The sequence below is a fragment of the Protopterus annectens genome, chromosome 14.part0 (genome assembly GCF_019279795.1).
Source record: "Protopterus annectens isolate FY-2018-M chromosome 14.part0, PAN1.0, whole genome shotgun sequence".
In the NCBI taxonomy this organism is placed as follows: domain Eukaryota; kingdom Metazoa; phylum Chordata; order Ceratodontiformes; family Protopteridae; genus Protopterus; species Protopterus annectens.
The window spans coordinates 1,108,373,461-1,108,398,946 of NC_056748.1; the positions used below are offsets into that span (position 1 = coordinate 1,108,373,461).

The 25,486-nt window shown below is 39.5% G+C and overlaps 1 protein-coding gene across 1 annotated transcript in view; it reads left to right on the plus strand.

Moving 5' to 3' along the window:
* NCCRP1 (NCCRP1, F-box associated domain containing) overlaps window positions 1-25,486 on the plus strand; it is a 427,848-nt gene that overhangs the window by 212,025 nt on the left and 190,337 nt on the right. Inside the window, exon 4 of the mRNA XM_044056895.1 lies at window positions 20,300-20,395. Coding sequence (XP_043912830.1) covers window positions 20,300-20,395 — 96 coding nt within the window. The remainder of the gene's footprint in view (window positions 1-20,299; window positions 20,396-25,486) is intronic.

Genomic DNA, 25,486 nt, shown 5'->3' on the forward strand with positions numbered 1-25,486 from the left:
TAGCAGACTACCTTTTCAATGTAGATACTTTGAATATCTTAAGATCTACTCAGATTAACTGATAGTTTCTGTTGCTATGCCTTTTGGGTGCTTGATTGCATGTTTATGTCCCTCCTTTTAGAAGGTGAGAAGGGACAGAAACAGTATACATTGTGAGAGGTCCACTGTCTTGCATGTCATGCATAAGGCCCATTGCTTGATCCATCCTTCTGTTTTACCAGTTTATTATATCTTTCCCCTTCTCACTGAAGTTCTACAGCTTTCTTCCCCCATTTTTTATTAGTTTAACACTTTGTTTCAGCTTATGATGCCTTTTGCCTAATGGGAAGTATCCTGTTGCAACCATCTCTGCTGCTCTACTTGACCTGTTCCTTCGCCAGTTGCCCCATGTTGTTCTGTCCTTCTGTATCCCCTGGCATCTTCCAGTGGTCAGCTAGCTCTTTTAAGAAATTCATTGCTTCTAATGGGTCACTGAAAGACTTCATCGGTCCATCCACAAGGTTTCTGGGTACAAATATCTCCATTTCTTTCGCGTTCTTTGTCTGTCGCTCACTCTCACCAGAAAACTAAAAATGTGGCATAAATGTGTTGGACTATTGTTTAAATTTTAATAGAGGTTCAGCTTTGTTTGAAAGGAACCTTGAAAGCAGTGAGTGACAAAAGTAATGTAATGCACAATGTCAACAAGTGCAAGGGAATCAGATCTTCCTTGTTTTGCAAGCTAGCTATGTTGTCATTAGAACTAGCAAAAATGGATCTGATCTCAGCCAGTTGCCAGTTTTCTGGGGATGCAGACAGTTTTGTTCAAGGACTCTTTACAGAGGTCTGGACAATCTGCCTTTTTACATAACAAAAACATGGTTGTACGTTTGTCTCTCCTTTTCCCTGATTCCCAGGGTAATTTAGAAGGTGAGAAGGGACAGAAACCATAATTTAATAACTCCATTCTGACCTACACATTGATTCTCCCAGATCAGCAAGATGGTAGGACTCAGTACCAGTTGCTACCCTGCAAAGTAGGGATTCACTCTTACACAATAACAGTAACAACCAGAAAAGAAATGAAAATCTAAAAAAGGCTCTATAATGCTCTGTACTGTCTCAGGTTCACAAACTCTTCAAAGAAATAAATGCAAAAATCACAGCATAATTGCACATAATTATCCAATCGTATCAAATCTAGGCCATAAGGTGCTGTAGTCTTGAAATGTAAAATCAATTCTGCTGCTTTTTTTCTAGCAGGGTTAACTCTGCCCTTTTTCTCAGTGTAGTGTGATCTCATAGTTGGTATATTTAGTTAAAGGGGTGCAGGGCGAAGCCTCCCACTTGGTGGGTGTGAAGCCCCCTCACTTAGGTGGGTTTAGTTTCTTTCTGTTTTTTTTCCCCTAGTGGCCAAGAGGTTCATTTCCCTGGGAAAGAAGTTTGGTAGCCCGTGCTTTCGGTTTATTGCTGTCTAGCTGAGGTGGAGTCAGTGATGTACAATTCGAAGAAGTGTAAATTTGGTAAGTACAGGTAAACTCCTCTCTCTTTCTCTACATACATATATCTATATCATCATCATCATCTTCTTTTGGCTGTTCCCGTTAGGGGTCACAACAGCAGATCACCTGTTTCCATTTCTTCCTGTCCTCTGCATCTTGCTGTGTCATGCCAACCACCTGCATGTCCTCTCTCACCACATCCATAAACCTTATCTTAGGCCTTCCTCTTTTCCTGTTACCTGGTAGCTTCATCCTTAGCATCTTTTTCCCAAAATATTCAGCATCCCTCCTCAGCACATACAAACCACGTAATCTTGCCTCTCTGGCTTTGTCTCCAAACCTTCCAACCTGGGCTAACCCTCAAATATACTTATTCCTAATCCTATCTACCCTTGTTACATCCAGTGCAAATCTTAACATCTTTAACTCTGCCACGTTCAGCTCAAACTCCTGCCTTTTTGTCAATGCCACTGTCTCCAACCCATATAACATAGCTGGTCTCACTACCCTCTTGTAGACCTTCCCTTTCACTCTCTTACAGGTACTCGTCTGTCACAAATCACTCCTGACACTCTTCTCCACCCACTCCATCCTGCCTGTACTCTCTTCTTCACCTCTCTTCCACACTCACCGTTACTCAGAACTATTGACTCCAAGTATTTAAACTCATCCACCTTTGCCACCTCTACTCCTTGCATCCTCACCATTCCTCTATCCTCACTCTCATTCTCACACATATATTCTGTCTTAGTCCTGCTGACCGTCATTCCTCTTCTCCCTAGAGCATATCTCCATCTGTCTAGGGTCTCCTCCACCTGTTCCCTACTCTCACTACAGATCACAATGTCATCTGCAAACGTCATAGTCCACGGGGACTCCTGTCTGATCTCATCTGTCAACCTGTCCGTCACCATTGCAAATAAGAAAGGGCTCAGAGCTGATCCTTGATGTAACTCCACCTTAAACACATCTGTCACTCCCACCGCAGACCTCACCGCTGTCACACTACCCTCGTACATATCCTGTACCTCTCTTACATACTTCTCTGACACTCCTGACTTCCTCATACAATACCACAACTCCTCTCTAGGCACCCTGTCATATGCTTTCTCTAAGTCTACAAAAACACAATGCAACTCCTTCTATATATAATATACATGTATATATATATATATATATATATATATATATATATATATATATATACACATACACATACACATATATATATATAATATTTCTGTGTGTGTATATATATATATATATATATCAAAACATGCCATTTTTATATCAACCCCACTCCTTTTCCATAACCTATCTAATCTTCTTTAATACAAGTGGCAATACCCATTTCTGTTAACCATAATCTCATGAATTATTTCTTTCCATATCACCCACGTTATATATAAAACATTTTTTATCTAAAACCTCCTTCAAGTTCTTACTTATATTTTCATAGTATCCATATTTATTCATGTCCATCTTTATAAGTTCGGGTCTATATTAGTTCAGCGAACGCTGATTGATCGACCTTATTTAAGTGAATGGTCAAATTATCGAAGCAACAGAAACCCAAATTTTTTCCTAGGGAAAGAATTCGGTTGTCAGTTTCTGTTGCTTCGGTATTTTCAGTGCTGTGGTGGAAAGTTACGGGTCGGATTCGGGTAAGTGTGCGATTGTGTGGATGTGAGTGTTAGGGTGGGTTAGGCGAGTTAGGGCGCGGGTGAGGTGAGTGTGCGATTGTTTGGATGATAGGTTTAGGGCGGGTTAGGTGAGTTAGGGTTAGGGCGCGGGTGAGTTGAGTATGTGATAGTGATGGTGACGGACCTTAGGGTTAGGGTTTGGGTTAAGGTAAGTGGATAGTTAGTGGTGTGTGCATAGTTTAGTGTAGGGTTAGGTGTCGGATTTTAGGTGTATATGTGTGGATTTCTGTTTGTTTGGTGTGCTTGTGTTGTGTGTATGTGTTTTGGATCAGCGTTTTTTTCCCTAGGAAAAAAAATCGCTGCCCTGACAGTTCGAGATTGTCAGCTTCCGCTTGCATAAGGTCGATCAATCAGCGTTCGCTTGTTTAAGTGTTTGCTGATCTAATATAGATTCATAAGTTCATATGTTTTTTGCACTTTAAAAAAAAATTCTGTACGTAATTTATTGCACAATTTTTAACTCTCTCACATTAAAAAAAAAAAATTAGTTTTTTCTTCTTCCCCTAGTATAAACATGTATTCTGTCATCTTTCTCTTTTAAGGCATACTTGCCTTAACCAGAAATTGCTTTCTCTATTCTTTCTTTATTCCCAACCTCCACAAAAAGTTTTGGCATTCACCATTGTTTATATCACCCATTTTTTTCTCTAATTGTTTTTAATCTTTGCTTCTAAAACATTTCCCATGGACTTGTACAATAATTCTTCATAATATTATTGTACCATGTCTTTCTATCTTTTTCAACTTCTTCATTTTTTATCCACATTCTAATGTTTTGTTGACAGTTCTTTTTCTTTGTTTAAATATTCTCTTGTTCTTTTTAAACGTCACAAGTTCCTTGTACGTGCTTTTTAATATAATTGTCACTAATTTCTCATTCTTTTCATTTAACTACGTCAAATGTCTTATATAAATTTAATGACACATCATACACTGTTGCATTTATAAAACAAAATCTTTCATTTTCCTTATCCATGTATAAGACCCCCCCCCTTTAACAGGATTAGTCCTGATCCCCATACAAAGAAAAAAATTGTTTGTAATAAGTTTTTCATTATGATCCCCACAAGATGTGAAATTGTACAAATGCTGTATCTTTCCCAATAACACTGAATTAATGAGGTACACTTTTATCTTGTACATTATTCTATTTGTTTTCCATTATATAAAAATATCTTTATTTCTTTATTATTAGATCCCATACATTTTGATCGTCTTTATCAAAAATTATCCCTAAAACAAATATTTGCCTCATAGAAAATTGAACACCTGCTATTTTGTCATCCAATTCTTTTTTTTCTGTACTATCATAATTATTTCTTAAACTTTCAGCTAAATAAATAATAACTTATGTCACCCATTCTTTATTTTTAGGTGTTACGATGTCTTCGCAGATGATATTATAATTGGAAATTCAACTTCTGTTTGAACTTGCATTCTTCATTTTCAGATTATCTCTAACTACTGTATGCATGACCACAGTAAATAAAGGCCTGCTCAGAGGACATGCTTGCCTTGCAGCATTATTCATATCTATTTATTTACTTATCCATCCAGTAAAACTCTTATTATTCTCATAAGCTGTTAATACACACTTGCTTAATCTTATTAATATTTTACATGTCCATTATTTTCTACAGAATGTCATGTGTGTAGAATCGGATGCTTTATCACCTACCATAAGTTTTATGTAGGAGAATAAAAACGTAGCTGGATGCTGCTGTATGAATAAAAGAATTTATTCCATAAACCAAGAACAATACGTGATGAGCGCTTTCGGGTCAATACCCTTCATCAGATAAAGTATATCATCATACATCCATTTTTAAAAAACATTATATCCAATCAGCATTCATTTAATAAAAAACCCGCCTCTTCCTAAGTGCTGGTTTGAGTGGAATAACGTCATTTAGCCCCGGATCCCTGTGTGCTGTTAATTCAAGGATCCATTTAGTCTCAGCCAATTCTGTTTCCAACCTAATATCACCCCCTCTATTGGTCAACTGCAAATTTGCAATAACCCTAAAGGTAAAACCATGTGAAGGATATCTCTTCAGATGTCTAAACAGCGCATTACTTTCATTTTTATTCTTGATGTTGGACAAGTGTTGAAGGATCCTTTCTTTCAACATTTGATTTGTCTTCCCGACATAATAGCTCGAACAAGAGCTGCACTCAGCTAAGTAAACAACATCTGTAGTCCTGCACGTCGCCCTCCCCTTAAAAGTATATAGCTTACTGCTATTAGGGTGATGAAAATCAACCCCTCTTTTAATAAAGGCACATGCCTTACAACATCCACATGGAATAGTCCCTGCTCTTCCCATAACTTGTGTTTTAACTGGAAACCTTCTTTCTTTACATAGAACATCTTTTAGATTTTTGTTCCTTTTATATATAAACTGTGGTTGTGTACCTACCATATCCCTCAAGGATGTATCGCTAGTTATGATGTTCCAATTCTTTCTTATGATGTCACAGACACCTTTGGTATCACTCCCATAAGTTAGTGTTTGTTACCTTGCGGGTCTTAGATCTGGTTTCCCTAACCACTTGGTTAGCACTAGACGTACCTAACCATGGTTTATATTTATTGTATCTATGTGGTTTGTTCCTATTGATGACATCTCTAACCATGTTATCGTTGTAACCTCTTTCAATGAAACACTGTTCCAGATGTGTAACTTCCCCTTCAAATTGTTCATCATCCTTACTCAATCTGGAAATCCGCCCTAACTGACCTTGTACTACATTGGGAAAGGTGTGTCTCGGGTGCATGCTGCCAAAAGACAGCATCGTATTCCTCCAACATTCCTTCCTGAATAACTTAGAAGAAAAAACACCCCTTGTTTGCATCAGACACACATCCAGAAAATCAACAGCCTCCCTAGATGTTACCGCACTAAACCTAAAAAAACTAGTGGTAGTATCAAGGTAGCCTATGAAGGACTGTAATTCCATTTCCGTCCCCTTCCACAAAATAAATATATCGTCAACAAAACGGAAATATTTATACAGATGTTCATTCCATGCATGGCTACAGAACACAAATGACTCCTCCCATTGGGACAGCACGAGATTTGCATAGGTATTGGCACAGGGGGTGCCCATGGCTATCCCCTGTGCCTGCCTATATACACTCCCTATACCTTGGAATATGTTATTCTCTAATACCAAGGTTAGGAGTTCAATAACCAATTCCACTTTTCTAAATGGTAGGCCCCTAGCTGTCAAAAGGGTTTTGATGGCCCATAACCCATAACCATTATTAATCACCGTGAATAAATTATTCACATCCAGGGTGGCCATCAGATAAACCTCCGGTGGTTCCCTTAACTCAATATCACCAATCAGTGTCAAAAAATGTCCTGTGTCCTTAAGAATATGTTGTATAGAGGCAACATAAGGTTTAAGAAAAACTTCGAGCCAAATCGATATATTCTCGGTGGCCCACCCCTACCGAAACTATCGGTCGCGGGGTGGGTCACTCAGACTCTTATGCACCTTAGGCAGTGCTTTAAAACCGGAATTACCGGTTTTTCAACATATAAAAAATCCAATTCCTGTGGTGTAATCAACAATATTTGACTCAATTGTGTTAACTTTCTATGTACCTTATCAATAATTCTCCTCACTTCAATGGGGTTAATAGGTAAATAGGTACTCACATCAGATAAAAGCACATTTATCTTACTAATATACCAACCTGAGTCTAAAACCACTATAGAGCCACCCTTATCGGCCATCTTTACCGTTATATCTGTGTAACCACCTAAGTTAAATAACGCCAATCTTTGCCCCTCATTTAGATTATAGTACCTCTCTCTGTCATTTTTATGAAAATACTCAACAAAGTCATGGTCACATTGGTTAATAAAAAGTTGTAGGGCCGGTATCAAGGGCGGTACGAAACTACTTGGTTTTCTCAAACCTATTTGCGTGTTCTCAACATCTCCAAACATTTTCCCCAACATCAGGCCCCTACAAAAATACATAATATCCAGTAGTACTTCCTGATATGTACACATCCTGCTAGGGACGAACGACAAACCTTTATTTAACACTGTTAGTTCGTCCTGTGTTAAAACACGTGAAGACAAATTAAAAACAATGTCATTAGACTCACTATAAGTCATTCTACTGTCCTCCTTTTCTTCATTAGTTCCCTGTCGTCGCTGGAGGAGCGCTTCCACGGGCCCTTCTTTTTCACTTGTACAGGTAGTAGATCCAAAAAATGGCTCTGCATGGGTCGTAACTTGGGTCTGGCTCCTACTCGTAAACCTGTATCCAGTTCATCATGTATAACACCTCCCCTGGTCTCCTCACCAACAGATCGTCCGGAGGTAGATGTATCAGTCAAAACCTCAACACAACCCTCAGTATCCACATCGAAGACAGTGTCAAGCGCAGTACCAACAACTACATCATGACTCAAAATTTCTGTAGGTCTATTGGGAGCCGCCGAAATGGAAGCCACCGGGCTCACATCAACTGAAGCAGCAGTCAGCACCATATTAGTAAGATAAATGTGCTTTTATCTGATGTGAGTACCTATTTACCTATTAACCCCATTGAAGTGAGGAGAATTATTGATAAGGTACATAGAAAGTTAACACAATTGAGTCAAATATTGTTGATTACACCACAGGAATTGGATTTTTTATATGTTGAAAAACCGGTAATTCCGGTTTTTAAAGCACTGCCTAAGGTGCATAAGAGTCTGAGTGACCCACCCCTGCGACCGATAGTTTCGGGTAGGGGGTGGGCCACCGAGAATATATCGATTTGGCTCGAAGTTTTTCTTAAACCTTATGTTGCCTCTATACAACATATTCTTAAGGACACAGGACATTTTTTGACACTGATTGGTGATATTGAGTTAAGGGAACCACCGGAGGTTTATCTGATGGCCACCCTGGATGTGAATAATTTATTCACGGTGATTAATAATGGTTATGGGTTATGGGCCATCAAAACCCTTTTGACAGCTAGGGGCCTACCATTTAGAAAAGTGGAATTGGTTATTGAACTCCTAACCTTGGTATTAAAGAATAACATATTCCAAGGTATAGGGAGTGTATATAGGCAGGCACAGGGGATAGCCATGGGCACCCCCTGTGCCAATACCTATGCAAATCTCGTGCTGTCCCAATGGGAGGAGTCATTTGTGTTCTGTAGCCATGCATGGAATGAACATCTGTATAAATATTTCCGTTTTGTTGACGATATATTTATTTTGTGGAAGGGGACGGAAATGGAATTACAGTCCTTCATAGGCTACCTTGATACTACCACTAGTTTTTTTAGGTTTAGTGCGGTAACATCTAGGGAGGCTGTTGATTTTCTGGATGTGTGTCTGATGCAAACAAGGGGTGGTTTTTCTTCTAAGTTATTCAGGAAGGAATGTTGGAGGAATACGATGCTGTCTTTTGACAGCATGCACCCGAGACACACCTTTCCCAATGTAGTACAAGGTCAGTTAGGGCGGATTTCCAGATTGAGTAAGGATGATGAACAATTTGAAGGGGAAGTTACACATCTGTAACAGTGTTTCATTGAAAGAGGTTACAACGATAACATGGTTAGAGATGTCATCAATAGGAACAAACCACATAGATACAATAAATATAAACCATGGTTAGGTACGTCTAGTGCTAACCAAGTGGTTAGGGAAACCAGATCTAAGACCCGCAAGGTAACACTAACTTATGGGAGTGATACCAAAGGTGTCTGTGACATCATAAGAAAGAATTGGAACATCATAACTAGCGATACATCCTTGAGGGATATGGTAGGTACACAACCACAGTTTATATATAAAAGGAACAAAAATCTAAAAGATGTTCTATGTAAAGAAAGAAGGTTTCCAGTTAAAACACAAGTTATGGGAAGAGCAGGGACTATTCCATGTGGATGTTGTAAGGCATGTGCCTTTATTAAAAGAGGGGTTGATTTTCATCACCCTAATAGCAGTAAGCTATATACTTTTAAGGGGAGGGCGACGTGCAGGACTACAGATGTTGTTTACTTAGCTGAGTGCAGCTCTTGTTCGAGCTATTATGTCGGGAAGACAAATCAAATGTTGAAAGAAAGGATCCTTCAACACTTGTCCAACATCAAGAATAAAAATGAAAGTAATGCGCTGTTTAGACATCTGAAGAAATATCCTTCACATGGTTTTACCTTTAGGGTTATTGCAAATTTGCAGTTGACCAATAGAGGGGGTGATATTAGGTTGGAAACAGAATTGGCTGAGACTAAATGGATCCTTGAATTAACAGCACACAGGGATCCGGGGCTAAATGACGTTATTCCACTCAAACCAGCACTTAGGAAGAGGCGGGTTTTTTATTAAATGAATGCTGATTGGATATAATGTTTTTTAAAAATGGATGTATGATGATATACTTTATCTGATGAAGGGTATTGACCCGAAAGCGCTCATCACGTATTGTTCTTGGTTTATGGAATAAATTCTTTTATTCATACAGCAGCATCCAGCTACGTTTTTATTCTCTTACTATTGGACTTTTGTTACGTATAGCTGGGTTTGGCAAAGCGACGACCTTTTTGTTTTCATAAGTTTTATGTCTTCCTTCTTTCTTTTTATATTATACTTTCTGTCACTATACTTAATACTGGACACCTCTTTCTACTTATAACCTATACACTTTCATCCATAATATATTGCATCTTGCTTCAAACCTTTCTTGTATTATTGTCATAAATATCTTATCTGTATTATGCAAAACTATTGATCTCCAATTTTATATCTTTTTTCTCCCTTTTCCATATAAATTGTAATATTCCTCTATATAATTCCTTGTATTTCATTCCATCATTCATCTGTTCATTAAATACACATATTAAACAATTTTCTGGCATCCTTCTAGATTTTCATAAATTCAAACCCAATACCATCTGAGCATGATACTGATTGTATATTTAATTGTTTCGATACATTTCCTAAGTCATATAATGCAATCGGTTTACTAAGTTCGCTATTTTGCTCAGAAATGTTTTAACTTCCCATTCCTTTGTCATGTCTCTCATTTTTAATAAGCATTTCTTTTACAAAACGTACAATTTCCATAATTGTTGCTCACTTTTCTTTTAATTACCTTCGTTGTCTTTCATTTCTCACATTATACTATCCTCTTTTACTATTTTACTTGTATAAGGGGAAATTTGTTTTCTTCCTTGCAGAAAATATTTTGTTTATACAATACTTTTTTAGCCCTCTCATAATTTTTCCTATAAATATTTTTCTTTCTCATAATAATTTCTTATTTTCCAAATTATTTATTTATGCATTTTAGCATATTTTTGTTTTCTTTCTGTATTTTTCTACAATAATTAACTTTTATTAAGTTTTCTTTTGAAAACAGTCCACTATTCCGACCAACTGACACAGAATACTTTCATATTAGTATGACTTCCGTAGTTGCTTACTGTCTTTCTTTCTGTTTTCATTCCATTCCTTTTCATTTATTCTTTTTCTGTCTTTATATAATCTTATTATAATATATTTCTCCCAGTACTGCCAAATGATCCGTAGTTTCTTCTTCCATTTTACATATTCCTTCTGATAACAAAAAAAGCCTATTTCAAAGTACCTCTTATAAGCCTTGTTTTTGTTCCATACAACTGATTTTTTTTCTACAGTGTCTTATTTCTAACATAGTTTTACATCTTTTCCTTTTATTACTGCTGTCTCATTTAAAGTTTATGTAATTATTGTGTAATTATAGTTATAATTATTATTATACAAGTATGTTAACAGAAACATAACCCAATATTTTCTGAAGTAAATTTTCCCTTTGTTTCCTAGTTACTTATGCATCTGTAGCAATAATTCTATACACTTCTTCGGACCGCCTTAAATCTATAATGGTTATTCTTCCAGTTTTTACTAATATGTTGTTTGTCTTTTTGGCTTTTCCCGGTTAGGGGTCACCACAGCGGAACTCCTGTCCGCTAGTGATTGGCAGTCAATTTTATGGTGCCGAGTTGCCAGCCTGACGCCCAACCTTCAGGGAAGGTATGCCCATTCACGCATGTCTTTCAGAGGTATACCGTCCTAAGTTTTAATTACCCTTCTGCATAGAGTTGCTGTTCCTGAACACTGTTCATGTCTTCTGTTTGATATTATTTCACCATCTCAGATTTTGTATGTCTGTATTCTTTCTTCCAGTGACAAAATCTTTGTCTTCCAATCTTTACATTTATTACACCATTCTAAAATTGCTATTCTTCTAATATTAATTTTCATACTATGAACAGTCACAGAAAGAATCCTTAAATTATTTTTTCTCTATTCCTTAGTTTAGAAGATGTCATCCTATATTATTTCCTTATAAGAAATGCTTCATCCATTCCCTTTGATTTTGTTTTCTGTAATATTAATAGCTTTATTTTGTATTCTTAACTCCTCTACGACAGGAAGTCTTTCTTCCTCTTACCGTTTTCTAATTTATGCCCTCTTTATCACTAACTTCTGATTCTGTCTTTAATTCCCCTCTTTTATCACCTTTTTCAGCATCTCCATTTATTTATTCAGTTTCATGTATCCCATCTCCTCTTCAGTCCTCTTTCTGTTTACCTTGATTTGTAGCACTTTCTGTTGACATCCATATATGCCCTTTTTTTACGTTTATAACATTCAAGTTTGTGAAGGAGATTTGGGACAGACAGAAAGGAGGCAAGAGGAAATGAGGATGTCCAGCAAAGAGGTGGATGGATTGTAGGAAAGAAGATCTGCGACAGTCGGGCATGAGTGTCAAAGAAGGCAAGAGTGTAGCACTGAATTAAGAGAGGTAGCGACAGTTAACAGATACTCCGACCACATGTAGAAATTGTGAAAAAGGGGGCTGATGATGATGATAATTCAGGTTCACATGTTCCTTCATGACCTGTTTTACCACTTTGATAACATTTCTTCTTGTCACAGTTATTAAGTTAATGTCCTTTTCCACAAAAGTAACAAGTCTTTGGCTGCCCCCCAATATTCCACAATATCATTGTTACCAGCAGCATTTATGAAAATTGTAGTATGTACAGTTTTATCCATTTCCATTTTTAGAATAACATAAACCTCTGTGATCATAAACTTTTCATATGTCTGTTATTTTTAATGCATTTTTAAATGTTCTTTTAATGTCCATCTGGTCTGTCTGTCAACTTCCATTCAGAATTGTGTGTGTGGTTTCTTTTTAGTCTCCTGAAAAGATGGCCTTTATTGTATATTCATTCCAAGGATTATCATTCTGTCTTTTTGTCAGTCACACAAAAATCTTGCTATGACTTCCATTCTCTGGGGGGTCACAAAATTTCTGTTTGTTAATTAGAATGAATGCAATTACCTCTCGGACCTTTGTTCAAAATAGCTAAATAACATTGTCCCATACCTTACAATTGTTCAGTTCCTTTTTCTTTAACTCTGTATCCTTACTACAAACCTTCTTTGTGCTGTCTTATTCTCTTTTCCTCTCTCTCCCTCCTTCTTGTATAACTGCCAGCTTTGGTTGCCTTGGCGTATGTCCTCTTTCCACGGTTTCCTTTTGACATTTCTTTTCCATATCCTTTGTTTAACCTCTCCATTATGTCACCCCAGGACACCTCATTCTTCATCTCACTCTGGTTTATTAAGGGCTGTAATAAATCATCCTGCTGCCTTGCCAACTGGAGGATTATAACCACACACTCCTCTATGGCTGCTTCATCAGTTTACACAAGCATCCCCTTCTGAACAGACTCCAACAAGTCCTCCAGAGCTCCATATACGATCTCTGAGTCGGCATTCGCCTCTGCTGTATGCTGCTATTCCATATTATGCACTGTCCTCCCAGCCACTTCCACTGCAGGAATGGGAGGTGCTCATGTATTTGTGTCCCAACAGCAATGTGAATACAGATCGCAGGTAGGGGAAGTTCCACAATGCCCTGGCCAAATTTCGCTTAGTAGTATAAATGCCACCTCAGGTCTCACCTGAGAACCAGCTACTAGCCTAATGGGACTAGCCTGGTCTACAAAGGATTTATAAATAATGTTTTACACCGTTCACTATGGTTCTCCCATAAATGTCATGCAGTAGAAATATATAGATACTTGTTAATACAATTGTTTAGATTTTACATAGTTTTGAGTTTTACTGCATATATTGTTTTTCCTATGTAATATTGTAAGCAAATGCACATAACACAAACTACAATCCTAGACAAGCATGTTAAATGACCTTTAATTCTAAAGCTATTAGATTATTTTTTTTCTTAATTTCCCTTCTCATGTGACAAAAGAACATGTCTTACAAAGTCCAAATGGGTCTGTACCCAAAATATATATATATATATATTTCGAATATGAAACATTAATTGAAATGTGGGACTTAGCAAGTCTACTGTGCATTGACCTTCTACATAAAGTAGAGCGTATTCACTGAGATGTAATGGGTAACAGGGTGGTTCATCTTTAACATTCCATCCAACACCAAATAATGAGATAATTATATGGCACGATGGATTTAAAAAGTGTACTTGTTGTGTTTATCTTTTGAAGTCCATGCCCAATTAACAGTTGGGAAAGTGCCATACCATATCACTGCTAGCTATAAATCCCCCACCATGAACAAGGATAAGCACCCTGCCTATCTCAAGTTACTGGAATCCCTTGCCATATACCCCAATACCTTAGTCATGAGAGATTTCAACTATACTTCCATAGAATGGGCGACATACATGAGCAAAAACACTCATGGACTTAAAACACAAATGCTGTGAAACAGTCTGCACCCCCACTAGGGGCTGTAATGTTCTGGACATAGTACTCACCAACATGGGGGGTGCTGTATTTTCCCCATATCTGATGCCCTCCCTGCTTTGGTCAGACCACAATTCAGTCTTGTTTGAAGTAACTACTGGAACTTATGCCCTCACAAGAACAAAAATTATAAAAAAAAAAAAACTAAAGCTAATTACAGTTTACTAAGTTGTTGTTGTTTGTCTTCCGGCTTTTCCCGGTTAGGGGTCGCCACAGCGGAACTCCGGTCTGCTAGTGATTGGCAGTAGATTTTAACGAACGCCGAGGTGGCAGCTCGACGTTCAACCTTCAACGAAGGCACGCCCATTTACTCTTTCGAACGCCCAGCCAACCATGGGGAGGACATGCAGACTCCACACAGAAGGTGCTCCCCGCACTCCGGCCGAGAATCTAACGGGAGAACCTCTTGCTGTGAGGCAACAACGCTACCATGATGGTATAAAAAGTTTCATACCAACCACAATTGTAGACAACAGTGATCACTATGCAGAAGTGTACACAAATGCCCTGTAGAAACATTTAAGTGACTGCATAAAATAAGTGACTGCATAAATTTTATTTTACCTGACCAGATCAAAACCAGGTCTTCCCATAAAAACAAGCCACAGTGGTGGACTTCAGGTGTAAACTGATTATATAACAAGAGGAAGAAACTGTTGTTCAAAAGCAAGAAGGGATGTCACTCTGCAGAGGAAGAGTTCCCTCTTAAGCCTAAGCAGGAAAATCATAAATCTTGATGTATTTTAAAGGGAATTACTAAACTAAAATCGCATGCCTAACCAAGGATATTCATAAGGCATTCTTTAACTATGTCCGAAGTCTAAGAGGGAATGCCCAGCTATGTGCCGAACTGGCTGTAGATGAGATCATCACTTGTACTACACAGGAAGATATCGCCAACTTGCTAGCTGACAGATTCAGTGCAAACTTAATCCCCCTGTCCCCACTTACTATATCCGAAAGCATCCCTGACACCAGCCCTCTGCATAGTATCTCATGAGAACAGGTCATGTCTGTGCTCGTCAAAGCCAAAAACATGGCATTTATTTATTTATTTATTTATTTTTTTTGTACTCTCCTTAAGTTGAACATTGAGGGGCAATAGATCAGGGAGTGGCCCAGGATTCTAGAATTCCTAGCTATGGCACTGGGATGACCAGTTCTATCTAAAGTCGTAGTTCTAGTTGTGCTGAGTTGGGTCACACCATAAGTAGAAATGTTTGAGGCTATGCAAGCTGCCCTGGAAATATTTCACCAGGGGCCTAATGTAAAGCCAAGTGGAAAAGGTTCTCCATTTAGTCCATGAAATGCAGACTGAGCTTGAGAGTAGAAAGATTACTTTGTCCAGCATCAGGTGCATGTTTGACCATGTGGAAGGCAGGACTGTAGCCATTAAAACCCGTAGTTGGGTCACTTATTAACAAGTCGTCACAGTGAGCATGCCAAAATAGTGAGCAGTCCACCTCCAAAGCACAAATCCTGGTCAAAAGGTGGACTTTCAGTTATGCACCTAGAGAGTAAGACTGCATCTGTAGGAGTTAACTGTTGTGCTATCAATAAAAGTGTAGAAATTGTCACTTATTTTATTTGTTGCCACTAGTGTGAATTTGAGGCATTTTTTTATACCAAAAAAGGTAATGAAGAACCTAGCACCAGAGCTGGATGATTACCTTAATATTACACTTCTGGTTGAGAAGTACATGGCAAATGCCTTGAGCTATGAAGGCACCCAGGTTCAAGTTAGAGGATTCACAACCACAAGAAAATCTTTTGGAGCTCCAGAAGAAATTTTGAAGGTACCACAAGACTTGGCTTGTGAGATGAGACCATAACAGCAGTCTGCATCAGGGTAGATAGAAACTAATGACCACTGGTACTACCAGAAAAGCAGATATGGAGCAGGCGACTTTGGACATAGATTGCAGAATGCAGGGAATGCAGCCTCAAATGATCTTTCAACTGTTGTGGAACATGATGTGATGTGAACAGTAAATGATTTAGAAAACAAGGGGGAGGCAGAATAACCCCTGCTGCTGTGGGATAGCAAAAGAAAATGAATGCAAGGAATGTATCCTTTTTGTTCATGGGTTAATATTAGGCTTTTGATCCAGAGGTTCATTAGTATCCTAACCACAACTGATTGGAAGGGTTTAAACCTAAAGCAATGAGGGCTTGAGGGGCCAGACCTGGGGGGTTGTATTTACAATTGCCCATCCATTCATCTATGTTATGCTTACAGGTTCAGTGAGCTACATTTTTATATCTATAAGGAAGTGTATTTTGTAAAATGGGGCTTCTCTGGGATGTACGTCTCTCTCCAAAATGTCTCCTTTGTTTTATGAAAGTATGATCTCTTGTGAAGATATTTATGGTGTTACTGCTTTTGCAGATGTACAAGAGGTTGCATAGAACTGGATAATTTGAGGCTCCATAGACTGGACAGAGGTCACACCTCATGAGTCTTTAGCAGAACACCTGTAGTTATAGGAGTGAAGGCCTGGTGTCTTAAATCACTGTATATTTGTGGACTGAACACATAAGTTGCTGAGGGAAAACATTGCTGCATATACAAGCCTTCAGGCTATTATGCTGATATATCTGCCTTATGCAGACCGCCAAGATATTTTGTGAGCAGCCTGCAGGGATCTTTTGGTAGTGCAGGAGGGATGTATCATTTGCTTGGTCAAATGTTACTCTGTCGTGGTTCTTCAGCAGCAGTGATCCTTGTGGTTACACATTAGGGCATACAAAATGGGGAAAATACAGATTTGCTATTACGATCATTGTAACCGCATGTTAGGATATATAGCACAGGAAAAAACACTGCCGATGTGCATCAGTCAACCCATATGTATGTGAGCATTTCAGAACCATATCTGCTTTGAATAACTATTACAAAGTGGGTATTGGGCTTTCAGAAGAAATGGAGTGCACTGTGAACTGTTAAAAGCATAACAGGATTTGAAGAATGACAACTGATATCCCAGCAACACAAAAAAAGAAGAAAAAAAAAACTGAGAAGTGTGGCATTCTTAAAAGAATCTGTCGAGGTAACATCTGTGCGATATCTAAAGTTTCCAGGATTAGACTATGAGAATGACTTCCAAGGTAGAGGAGGAGTGAAAATGATTGAGGTCTACAAACATGAGTGGTTCAGTCAGCTAGTGCATGACTATATCAGAGGATGGGATTCAACATTATCTTCATAAATAGGGTGTTGTGGATGTCTAGGTTTAGACTTCATTATCCAACAATGAAACCTCTGCTTTGTAGTTTGAAGTGGGAGGGAGTAAGAGTACAGAGTATGGGATTTTAAGAGACTAGACTAAATTGTGCTGTGCTGAGGCAAAAAGTCAAAAATGAGTTAACAGTATAATTAAACTGAGAGAGTAAATGATCTGAGAAAGTGTCAGGGCTAGAGTATTGGTGGAGGCAAAAAAGCAATAAGACAAATGAATGTGAGGTTAGCGATCGGGGTAAAATTGTACGGTAAGAGTGCCCATACCCTAGACATTTACTGCCAGTTTTATTTCTGCTATAGAAGAACAAAGCCCATCTCTCATGTTGCAATTTCCCACCTGCAAATATCAGAAGCTGCCCATTGCAAATGAAGAAACGAAAGAGTTGGAAACAACTGTTGGGGCTTGGAGGGGACGTCGTGAACATCCCAAATGTGTGTATATATTCTTTGGTGATCACACAGCCAACTGAAGAGTTGGAAACAACTGTTAGGGCTTGGAGGGGACGTCGTGAACATCCCCAAGTGTGTGTATATATTCTTTGTGATCACACAGCATTAGGGAAGTGAGAAACCCCCCAAAGCAATGCCCTGTGGTCTTGGGGAAATCACTTATTCACTCTAACTTAAGCAAGTGATTTTTCTGATTAAGAGCATCAAAGACGCATGAGAAAGTCTCTGGTCACATTCTTCCCTCTTCAGGTTTCATCTGCACAGGAAAATTGATAGTTTGTTTTTTTTTTGTTCGTAGTATGAAAGGTGAGGCATTTCTCATTTGTTTCCATCATACCAAGTAAGGAAGATATGTTTTTTACCATATGTCTTAAGCAGATTGGTAACTGCACTGTGTTCTGTCTCAGTTTCGGTATACTGTTGACTAGTACAGTTGAAAGGGTATTCCACTGAGGAACAGCGTCTGGTGCTTGTTTCAAAGATGTCCTTTGAACCATAGCCATGTAGATGTTACCATATGTCTTTACCAACCACCATTGTGCAAACTGCAATACCTAAAGTACAGCTTCCTTTCAAAGCAGTTGATGTTCCAGCACATGTTGCATTGATTTTTTTTAATTTGGTGCCCACTATTAGAAACACCTTGAAGTAAGATATTACGCAGCTGCTAAAGATAATGACTTCTGAAGTGAGTGCTTCATTCCTAGTCTACCTCCTATTTCCTAAGGCTCCATTAGGAGCCTACAAGTAATCAATGTGCTTATACTTTTTATATCCTTGATGTATTTTTTCCTTCTAATGGAATATGGTTCATGAAGTACTCTGGAACTGTGGACTAATGTTGGGTACACAGTTATCATAAGTCTTGAGTGGGTACTCTGTGTATGGGCCAGAAGGGGTTAATGTGTCCTTGTGAACAGGTAGACTCAACATTTTTGGAATTTTGAAATTTTTGAAAAAAACACTTTAACACTGCAAGGAGTAACCAAGGTACTTCCCTTACTTTTGAGAACCCTCTCAGAATTTAGAGTATTTGTTGAGTATTCCCATATTTGTACCTTTCTCGTTCTTCCTAGCCAACGAGATATAGTTTCTGTGGAAAGTTTTTTTTTAACAGCTGATAATAGTAGTGGTTTATCTGGTCCTTGAGTGAAAAAGAAAACAGATTAGTAAGTTCTTTTTCTAAGCGGAGTTACTTAATAGTACCAGTGAGACTTTGTTTGCCTTTTCCTCATGCTAGTGGCCTGTTTAGTCTTTATTACTCAAATAAATTCTAACTGGTCAATATTAACAGTTTGACAGCAAGGACATTTATTTTGGTATTCAAGGAGGTTAAAGTCAAAGGATCTCTAAAGTCACTGGATAGAAACACTCTACCACTCCATGGGATCCTTGTCATCTGCTCAGCTCAAGCTGCTTGAGAAGAATGTCTCCTCCCCATGGGATCCTTGTGATCTGCTCAGCTCAAGCTGCTTGAGAAGAATGTCACCTCCCCATGGGATCCTTGTGATCTGCTCAGCTTAAGCTGCTTGAGAAGAATGTCTCCTCCCCATGGGATCCTTGTGATCTGCTCAGCTCAAGCTGCTTGAAAAGAATGTCTCCTCCCCATGGGATCCTTGTGATCTTCTCAGCTCAAGCTGCTTGAGAAGAATGGTCATTGCTGTTTGGGTTTGGACAAGGACGAATGTTGAAACAGATGCCATGTACGGTGGATCCCTTTTTTGGTGAAGTGCTGTTTCTTTGCATACGTGAATGTGAATGCTGTCAAGGGGTGTGTTGAGGTGCTTATTTAAGTTGTCTGGTAGCTTTTCAGCTTAGAAAACTGAAACTCTAAGCATTTCACTGCACCAAATTTTAAATTTAAGCCTAAAAAAGCAGTGTGTCATTATACATGTTATACATTTAGCAGAGAGCAGTGCAAAAAGAAATAGCTATGTTAAAGCTGGCGTTTCTCCCAACGTTTGCACTTTTTACTAATTAAGATGAAAGAGCCTAGAAGCAAGTCCAAAGGACCAGTGCGTTTGGATGCTCTACATAGAGGATCTATTAACTCTGTTTGTATGCCTTTAGAACATTGTTTATTTTAAAATTTTTGATTTTTGTAGACTGTCTTGCTTTGAGAAATTTTAACTAAAATTCTCTCACTTGGGATTACTCTATGTGGAACTTTGCATTTTATTTTTTTTTTTTTTTTAAATCAGGCTTTTGATATTCTTGCTGCAGAAACCATGTCAGTTAGCTCTCCTAGGACTGGAACACCCCCAGCCTAATGAAGAAAATGTGTTTAGCCTTCCTAAAGCAAAATTAAGATTTTGCATTTGAAATGAAAATGTTATAAGTGCATCAGTAATAAACTACCCTTTCAAAACATAAGTGTAACAACAATCCGTTTAGTGTCAAATAAGTTGCACAGACATGTAGATATTTTATCTGTAAATAAAAGGGCTGCCTTTTATTTAAAAAACAGTTGAATGTAGGGTTACAAAACATACAGAAGCATCTAGGATTTAAATGGCTACTGGTATGTCTTGAATTCTGCTATGATATGTACACACAAACCAGCATGTGAGTGTCAATAATTGTACTAGTTTGTTTTTCCATGTTTACAGCTGGGTGGTCAAAGAACAGATCATCAATCTGAAAGAAGAAGGGTTCTGGGAAGAGCTGCTGGATGTGTATCAGCCAGACATTTGTGTTACGGACTGGTAAGGCTTGCTGATTAGTTGTGTTAAAACTGGCACTATTAGCAAATAAAGTTAATAGTAAGATAGCATGGTGTATTGACTATATCATTGAAGTAAGACATGACTGGATTACAAATATACTTGATAAACTGAAAATAAAGTTCAAACTGATTTTGAACAAGCATTTTCAACTGTAACCTACAACATTAAAAAAAGCAGAGCAATCAGATTGAGTGCTTCTTGTCTGTAAACTCCACCTCCCATTTCTGTTTTGTGACTCTCACAGTTTGGTTCCGAGTCCTGACATTTATCATGGACAAGTTCCCAAGTTTGATATCTTAAGCACTGAAGCCTGATGTTTGTGTAGGCATTGAACAGTGGGTTAGGGCCACAATTTTCTCTAACTATTTGGATGAGGAACGTGACATGAAGCACTGCTGTGCCACTGATTCAATCTGGTCACCTATAAGATAAGGAGAATGAAGCTTCTGGTCAGTCTTTCTTTTTAAAGAATGGTGGGAATTGAAACGCCCAGGTTGAAGATCAAGGAAGGTGGTCCTCACCCAACCTAAGCCTTTGCCAAGGCAATGTTTGGAAGTAAAAGAAATGGAGAGCAGGAAGTAATTCCATTATTGTGGGTATAAGTCTGCCTATGAGATTGCCTTCTGGTGTGTTTCATGCCCTTGCAAGCTGAGGCTCCTGTTCTCTGATTTCTCTGGAAATAAGATGCCCAGGGACTTGACCCTTTGGCTTTCACTTCTTGAAGTACATCTTTGGATGTCAGCACTATTTCTTGGTCTATCAACCACAGCACACCTTGACTGGCCAGATCACAGAAGTGGCTGATGGACTGTCTAGCAATAATTTAGTGGGATTATTGCCAATAACTTCTGCTCAGGCCTTTTGTTAGGCCCAGTAGGATCCATTGACCCTGGCCAGGAAGTGTCTAGCAGCCTATTGTGCATCAGGATGTAGATGTTCATCGTGTTTCACTGTTGCAGTCATTACTCTAGGGTTATTCTGCTGGCAGGCTACCCACAGTCGGACAGAATTCCAAAGTCTAGGTCCGGCGTCGGTTGCTGTCGCCTCTTCCCTGACGTCAGTGCACCAGGGGTATAAAAGATGCAGCCGATGCCATTATCTTCAGTCTTTCTTGCCGTGCGGTGCCCGAAGCAAAAGCAGTTCGCAAGTGCCGGTCGGCCGACTCCTGAGATTTTCAAATCCAAATTTCAGATCCGAATGTCTTCATTAAAGCTAAGTACCCCATTGGGGAAACTTTTTTCTTGCTCCAGACCGATGTCAGAAAAAGTTAACAATTGTATTTCTTGTGGGAAGCAAATACCTCATAAGGATTTTCACTCTTCCTGTATTCCTTGCCTAGGCCCTGATCACAACGTTGCTAGTTGTCCGTTTTGTGCTAGATTTAACCAACGCACTATCAAGCGTCGGTTTGATTTTGCATTTCATTACTTTGGCTGAACATTTAATTGTATAATGCCGTTGGATCAGCCGACAACCACAGTTTACAAAAAGCGCAAGGACAAGGAAAAGGATAGGCATCCGAGGTCCAAAACCGACGACGAAGCCTCTTCTAGTCCAGTCGCCGGTTCACCAGTTCTCAGTGAGGTGCTTTCGCAGCCCCTGGTGCCCACTACCTCAGAGCCACAGGCCGCTTCCGACTCCCACGTGGAGCCGACTGGGCCTCTGAATACTCAAGGTATTGGACACTCGGAAATCATTCCCTCAGATGGGTACGGAGCCGCTGAGCAGGCATCGGCTTCTGAGGGTGTCTTCAGACCTACACAACTATATATTAAGCCATACTCAGCTTCAAAGACTAAAGCAGCATTAAAGACAAATAAACAAGTACAGCATTCTCCTACTCAGACTACCATGCCAAAAAACAGATGCTCAAAATGGCGGAAGACCTAATTACTTTGATCACGGGTTCCCATCCTCCTCCTGATAAGAGGCCTAGGCAAGAGACAGAGTATGATTCTTCTGATCAGGTTTCTATTTCCTCTGATTCCTCTTCTGAACAAGATTACTCCATGCTTCCCTATGAGGATTCTGATGCTGAAGAATCCATTCCTTCAGCCTCTCTCTTCTCCTGAGGATTATTCTTTTGGGGAAACCATGCATACCATGAGGGAACATTTCCACTGAGAGAGCCAAGATTATTCTGAATCTAAGAAAAGGCTCGGAGACTTTCTGCTACGTCCTCAGCACAGACCCTTTGCTATTCCACCTGTTCTAGACATTGTCGATGATGTATTTTCAGAGTCCGGCCTGTCCCCAGACTGTCTACCCCCTGCACCTGCTAAGCCAGACAGATACTACAGGATCCCGGATTCTCATAAATTCCTGTATAAAAACCCCGCTGCTGACCCAGAAACTATATCTCAGGGTCCCAAGGGAGTTAAAGCTTCCACTACAAAAAACCCTGTCCCCTCTGATAGGGATTCCAGGGCTCTAGACAGATGGAGGAAAAAAAGTCTACACTTCTGCTACCCTGGCTGTAAGGGCCTTAAATTGTCAGTTTCATATGCTTAAATATCAGCAATATTTAATGTCACTGCTTAAACAGAAAATGTTGACAAATACTGAATGTTCAGAGAACAAGGAATTGCAGGATTTATTGCATGCAGCTGAACAAGTGGGAAAGTATACTTGCAATGTGGTTATGATTCACTGGAGGCCTCTTGCAAGGCCACTGTTACAGGTTCTGTTATTAGAAGGCATGCTTGGTTAAAGGAACAAAATCTGCCTGATCATGTTAAAGCAAAATTATTAGATGCACCATTACAGCATGATACTTTGTTTGGTACTAAAGCAGAAGAGGTGTTGAAAAAAATGGAGGATAAAGCAAAATCCATGCAGACAGTCAAGAATTTCTTACAGGTACAGCCACCCAGATTTAGCAGAAACTGGCCTTCTAAAAATTGGTCCTTTCCAGTGTCAGACAGACCACAAAGAGGCAAATACAGGCCTCCCAGAGGCAGAGCTCAGCCCCAAGGCTCATGCAGGCCTAAACAATGGGGTGCTCCTACCTCCAAAAGCGGAGAAGACAAATCACAACCTTACAGAAAACAGTCCCAATGACTTTTCTGTACCAGATCCAAGCACTTTTCTTTTGGCAGCCCCCTTAGGGAGAAAACTAGCACTTTTTTCATCAAATTGTCAAAGGATTACCCAAGACAAATGGGTCCTGAACATAGTGTCCCAAGGCTACAGGTTCCATTTCCACACTCTACCAAGGTCAAAAGGTATGCCAGGCCTGCCACACAAACAATGGGCAGAGGCACAAAAACAAATTACAGCCCTCATGGACATGAGGGCCATTCAGCAATTACCACAACAAGAGCAGGGGCAAGGATTTTACTCCAGACTTTTCCTAGTACCCAGAAAGGACAAAACCTGGAGACCAATACTGGACCTGTCTATACTAAATACGTTTCTGGAAGTTCCAAAATTCAAGATGTTGACTCTACAGCAGCTACTGCCCATGCTGGGCAAGAAGGCTTGGCTCGTAACTTTGGACCTAAAAGAGGCATACCTGCATGTCCCAATCAGACAATCTTGCAGAAGATACCTCAGATTCATAGCTGGCTCAATGCATTACCAATTCTCTGCACTGCCCTTTGGCTTATCTACTGCGCCCAGGGTCTTCACAAAATGCCTGGCACCAGTAATTGCGTTTTGCAGACAAAAAGGAATTGAAATATATTCCTACTTGGACGACTGCCTAATTCAAGCAGAGAACAAAGACATTCTTCTAAAGCATCTGGCGTTTGTAAAAAGATTACTAATTGGCCTAGGGTACACAGTAAACGAAAAGAAATCAAAACTAGTGCCCTCTCAAGAGATAATATTCCTGGGTGCAAGCCTAAATACAACTGCCCAGATGGCTTATCTAATGGCAGACAAACAAAAGCAACTGGCTACTTACTTCAAGAATTTGGCAACAAAAACCCACTTATCTGCAAGGAAAATCCTGCAGGCCTTGGGTTTCATGGCATCCTGCATTCTACTAATTCCATATGCCAGACTGCATATGAGGAAACTACAATGGTATCTAAAAAGTGTATGGACTCAGCATTGCCACAGCCTGGAGACAGTAATTGCACTCATTCCCTGCCTACAACAGGAGTTTCGATGGTGGGCAGAAGCCTGTCACCACAACAAGGGTCTGCCATTCAGTTTACCCACAGTCAGACAGACACTGACAACGGATGCATCAGATTATGCCTGGGGGGCCCATATGGCAGGAAAATGTATTCAGGGCACATGGCCTGCAAACCAGATGCATCTTCACATCAATCAAAAAGAGATGCTAGCTGTACAAAATGCCCTGACAGCTTTCTAGGACCTGCTTCATCCAGGACAATTACTGATAAAGACAGACAACACTACGGTTATGTGGTACATAAATAAGCAGGGAGGAACACATTCCTACCACCTCTACAGACAAGCAATGACCTTATGGGACACAGCATTGGCTTTTCAAGTTCACCTGCAAGCACAATTCCTGCCAGGAAAAACAAATACTCTGGCAGACGAACTAAGCGGAAACCTCATGGATCCCCATGAATGGAAACTGGATCCACAAGTCTTCAGCATGATAATAAGGAAATGGGGATACCCAGACATAGATCTATTTGCCTCCCCTCACAACTGCCAATTGCAGAGATTTTGCACAAGGATTTATCACAAGCAAGCATGGAAAGTGGACGGCCTATCCTTCAGCTGGAAAAATCTAACAGTATATGCTTTTCCCACACTGCCTCTCCTTCCCAGGGTACTCCTAAAGGTCAGACAAGAGAAGCCAAAAATGATACTGATTGCACCAGACTGGCCACGCCAGCACTGTTACCCAATCCTAAAGAGCTTGTCTCAAGGTTCAGCATGGATACTGCCTCAAACGTCTCACTGGCTGACCCAACAAAACAATCATCCTGGACAGCCAGCTCAGGACCTTAAATCTGGCTGCATGGCGGATAATGTAGCCATTCAGAACATTCCTCTTTCAAAAACTGTTATGGATGTTATCTTGGAGGCCAGGAGGCCCAGTACCAGAAAATCTTATGCAGAAAAATGGAAGAGATTCTGTGC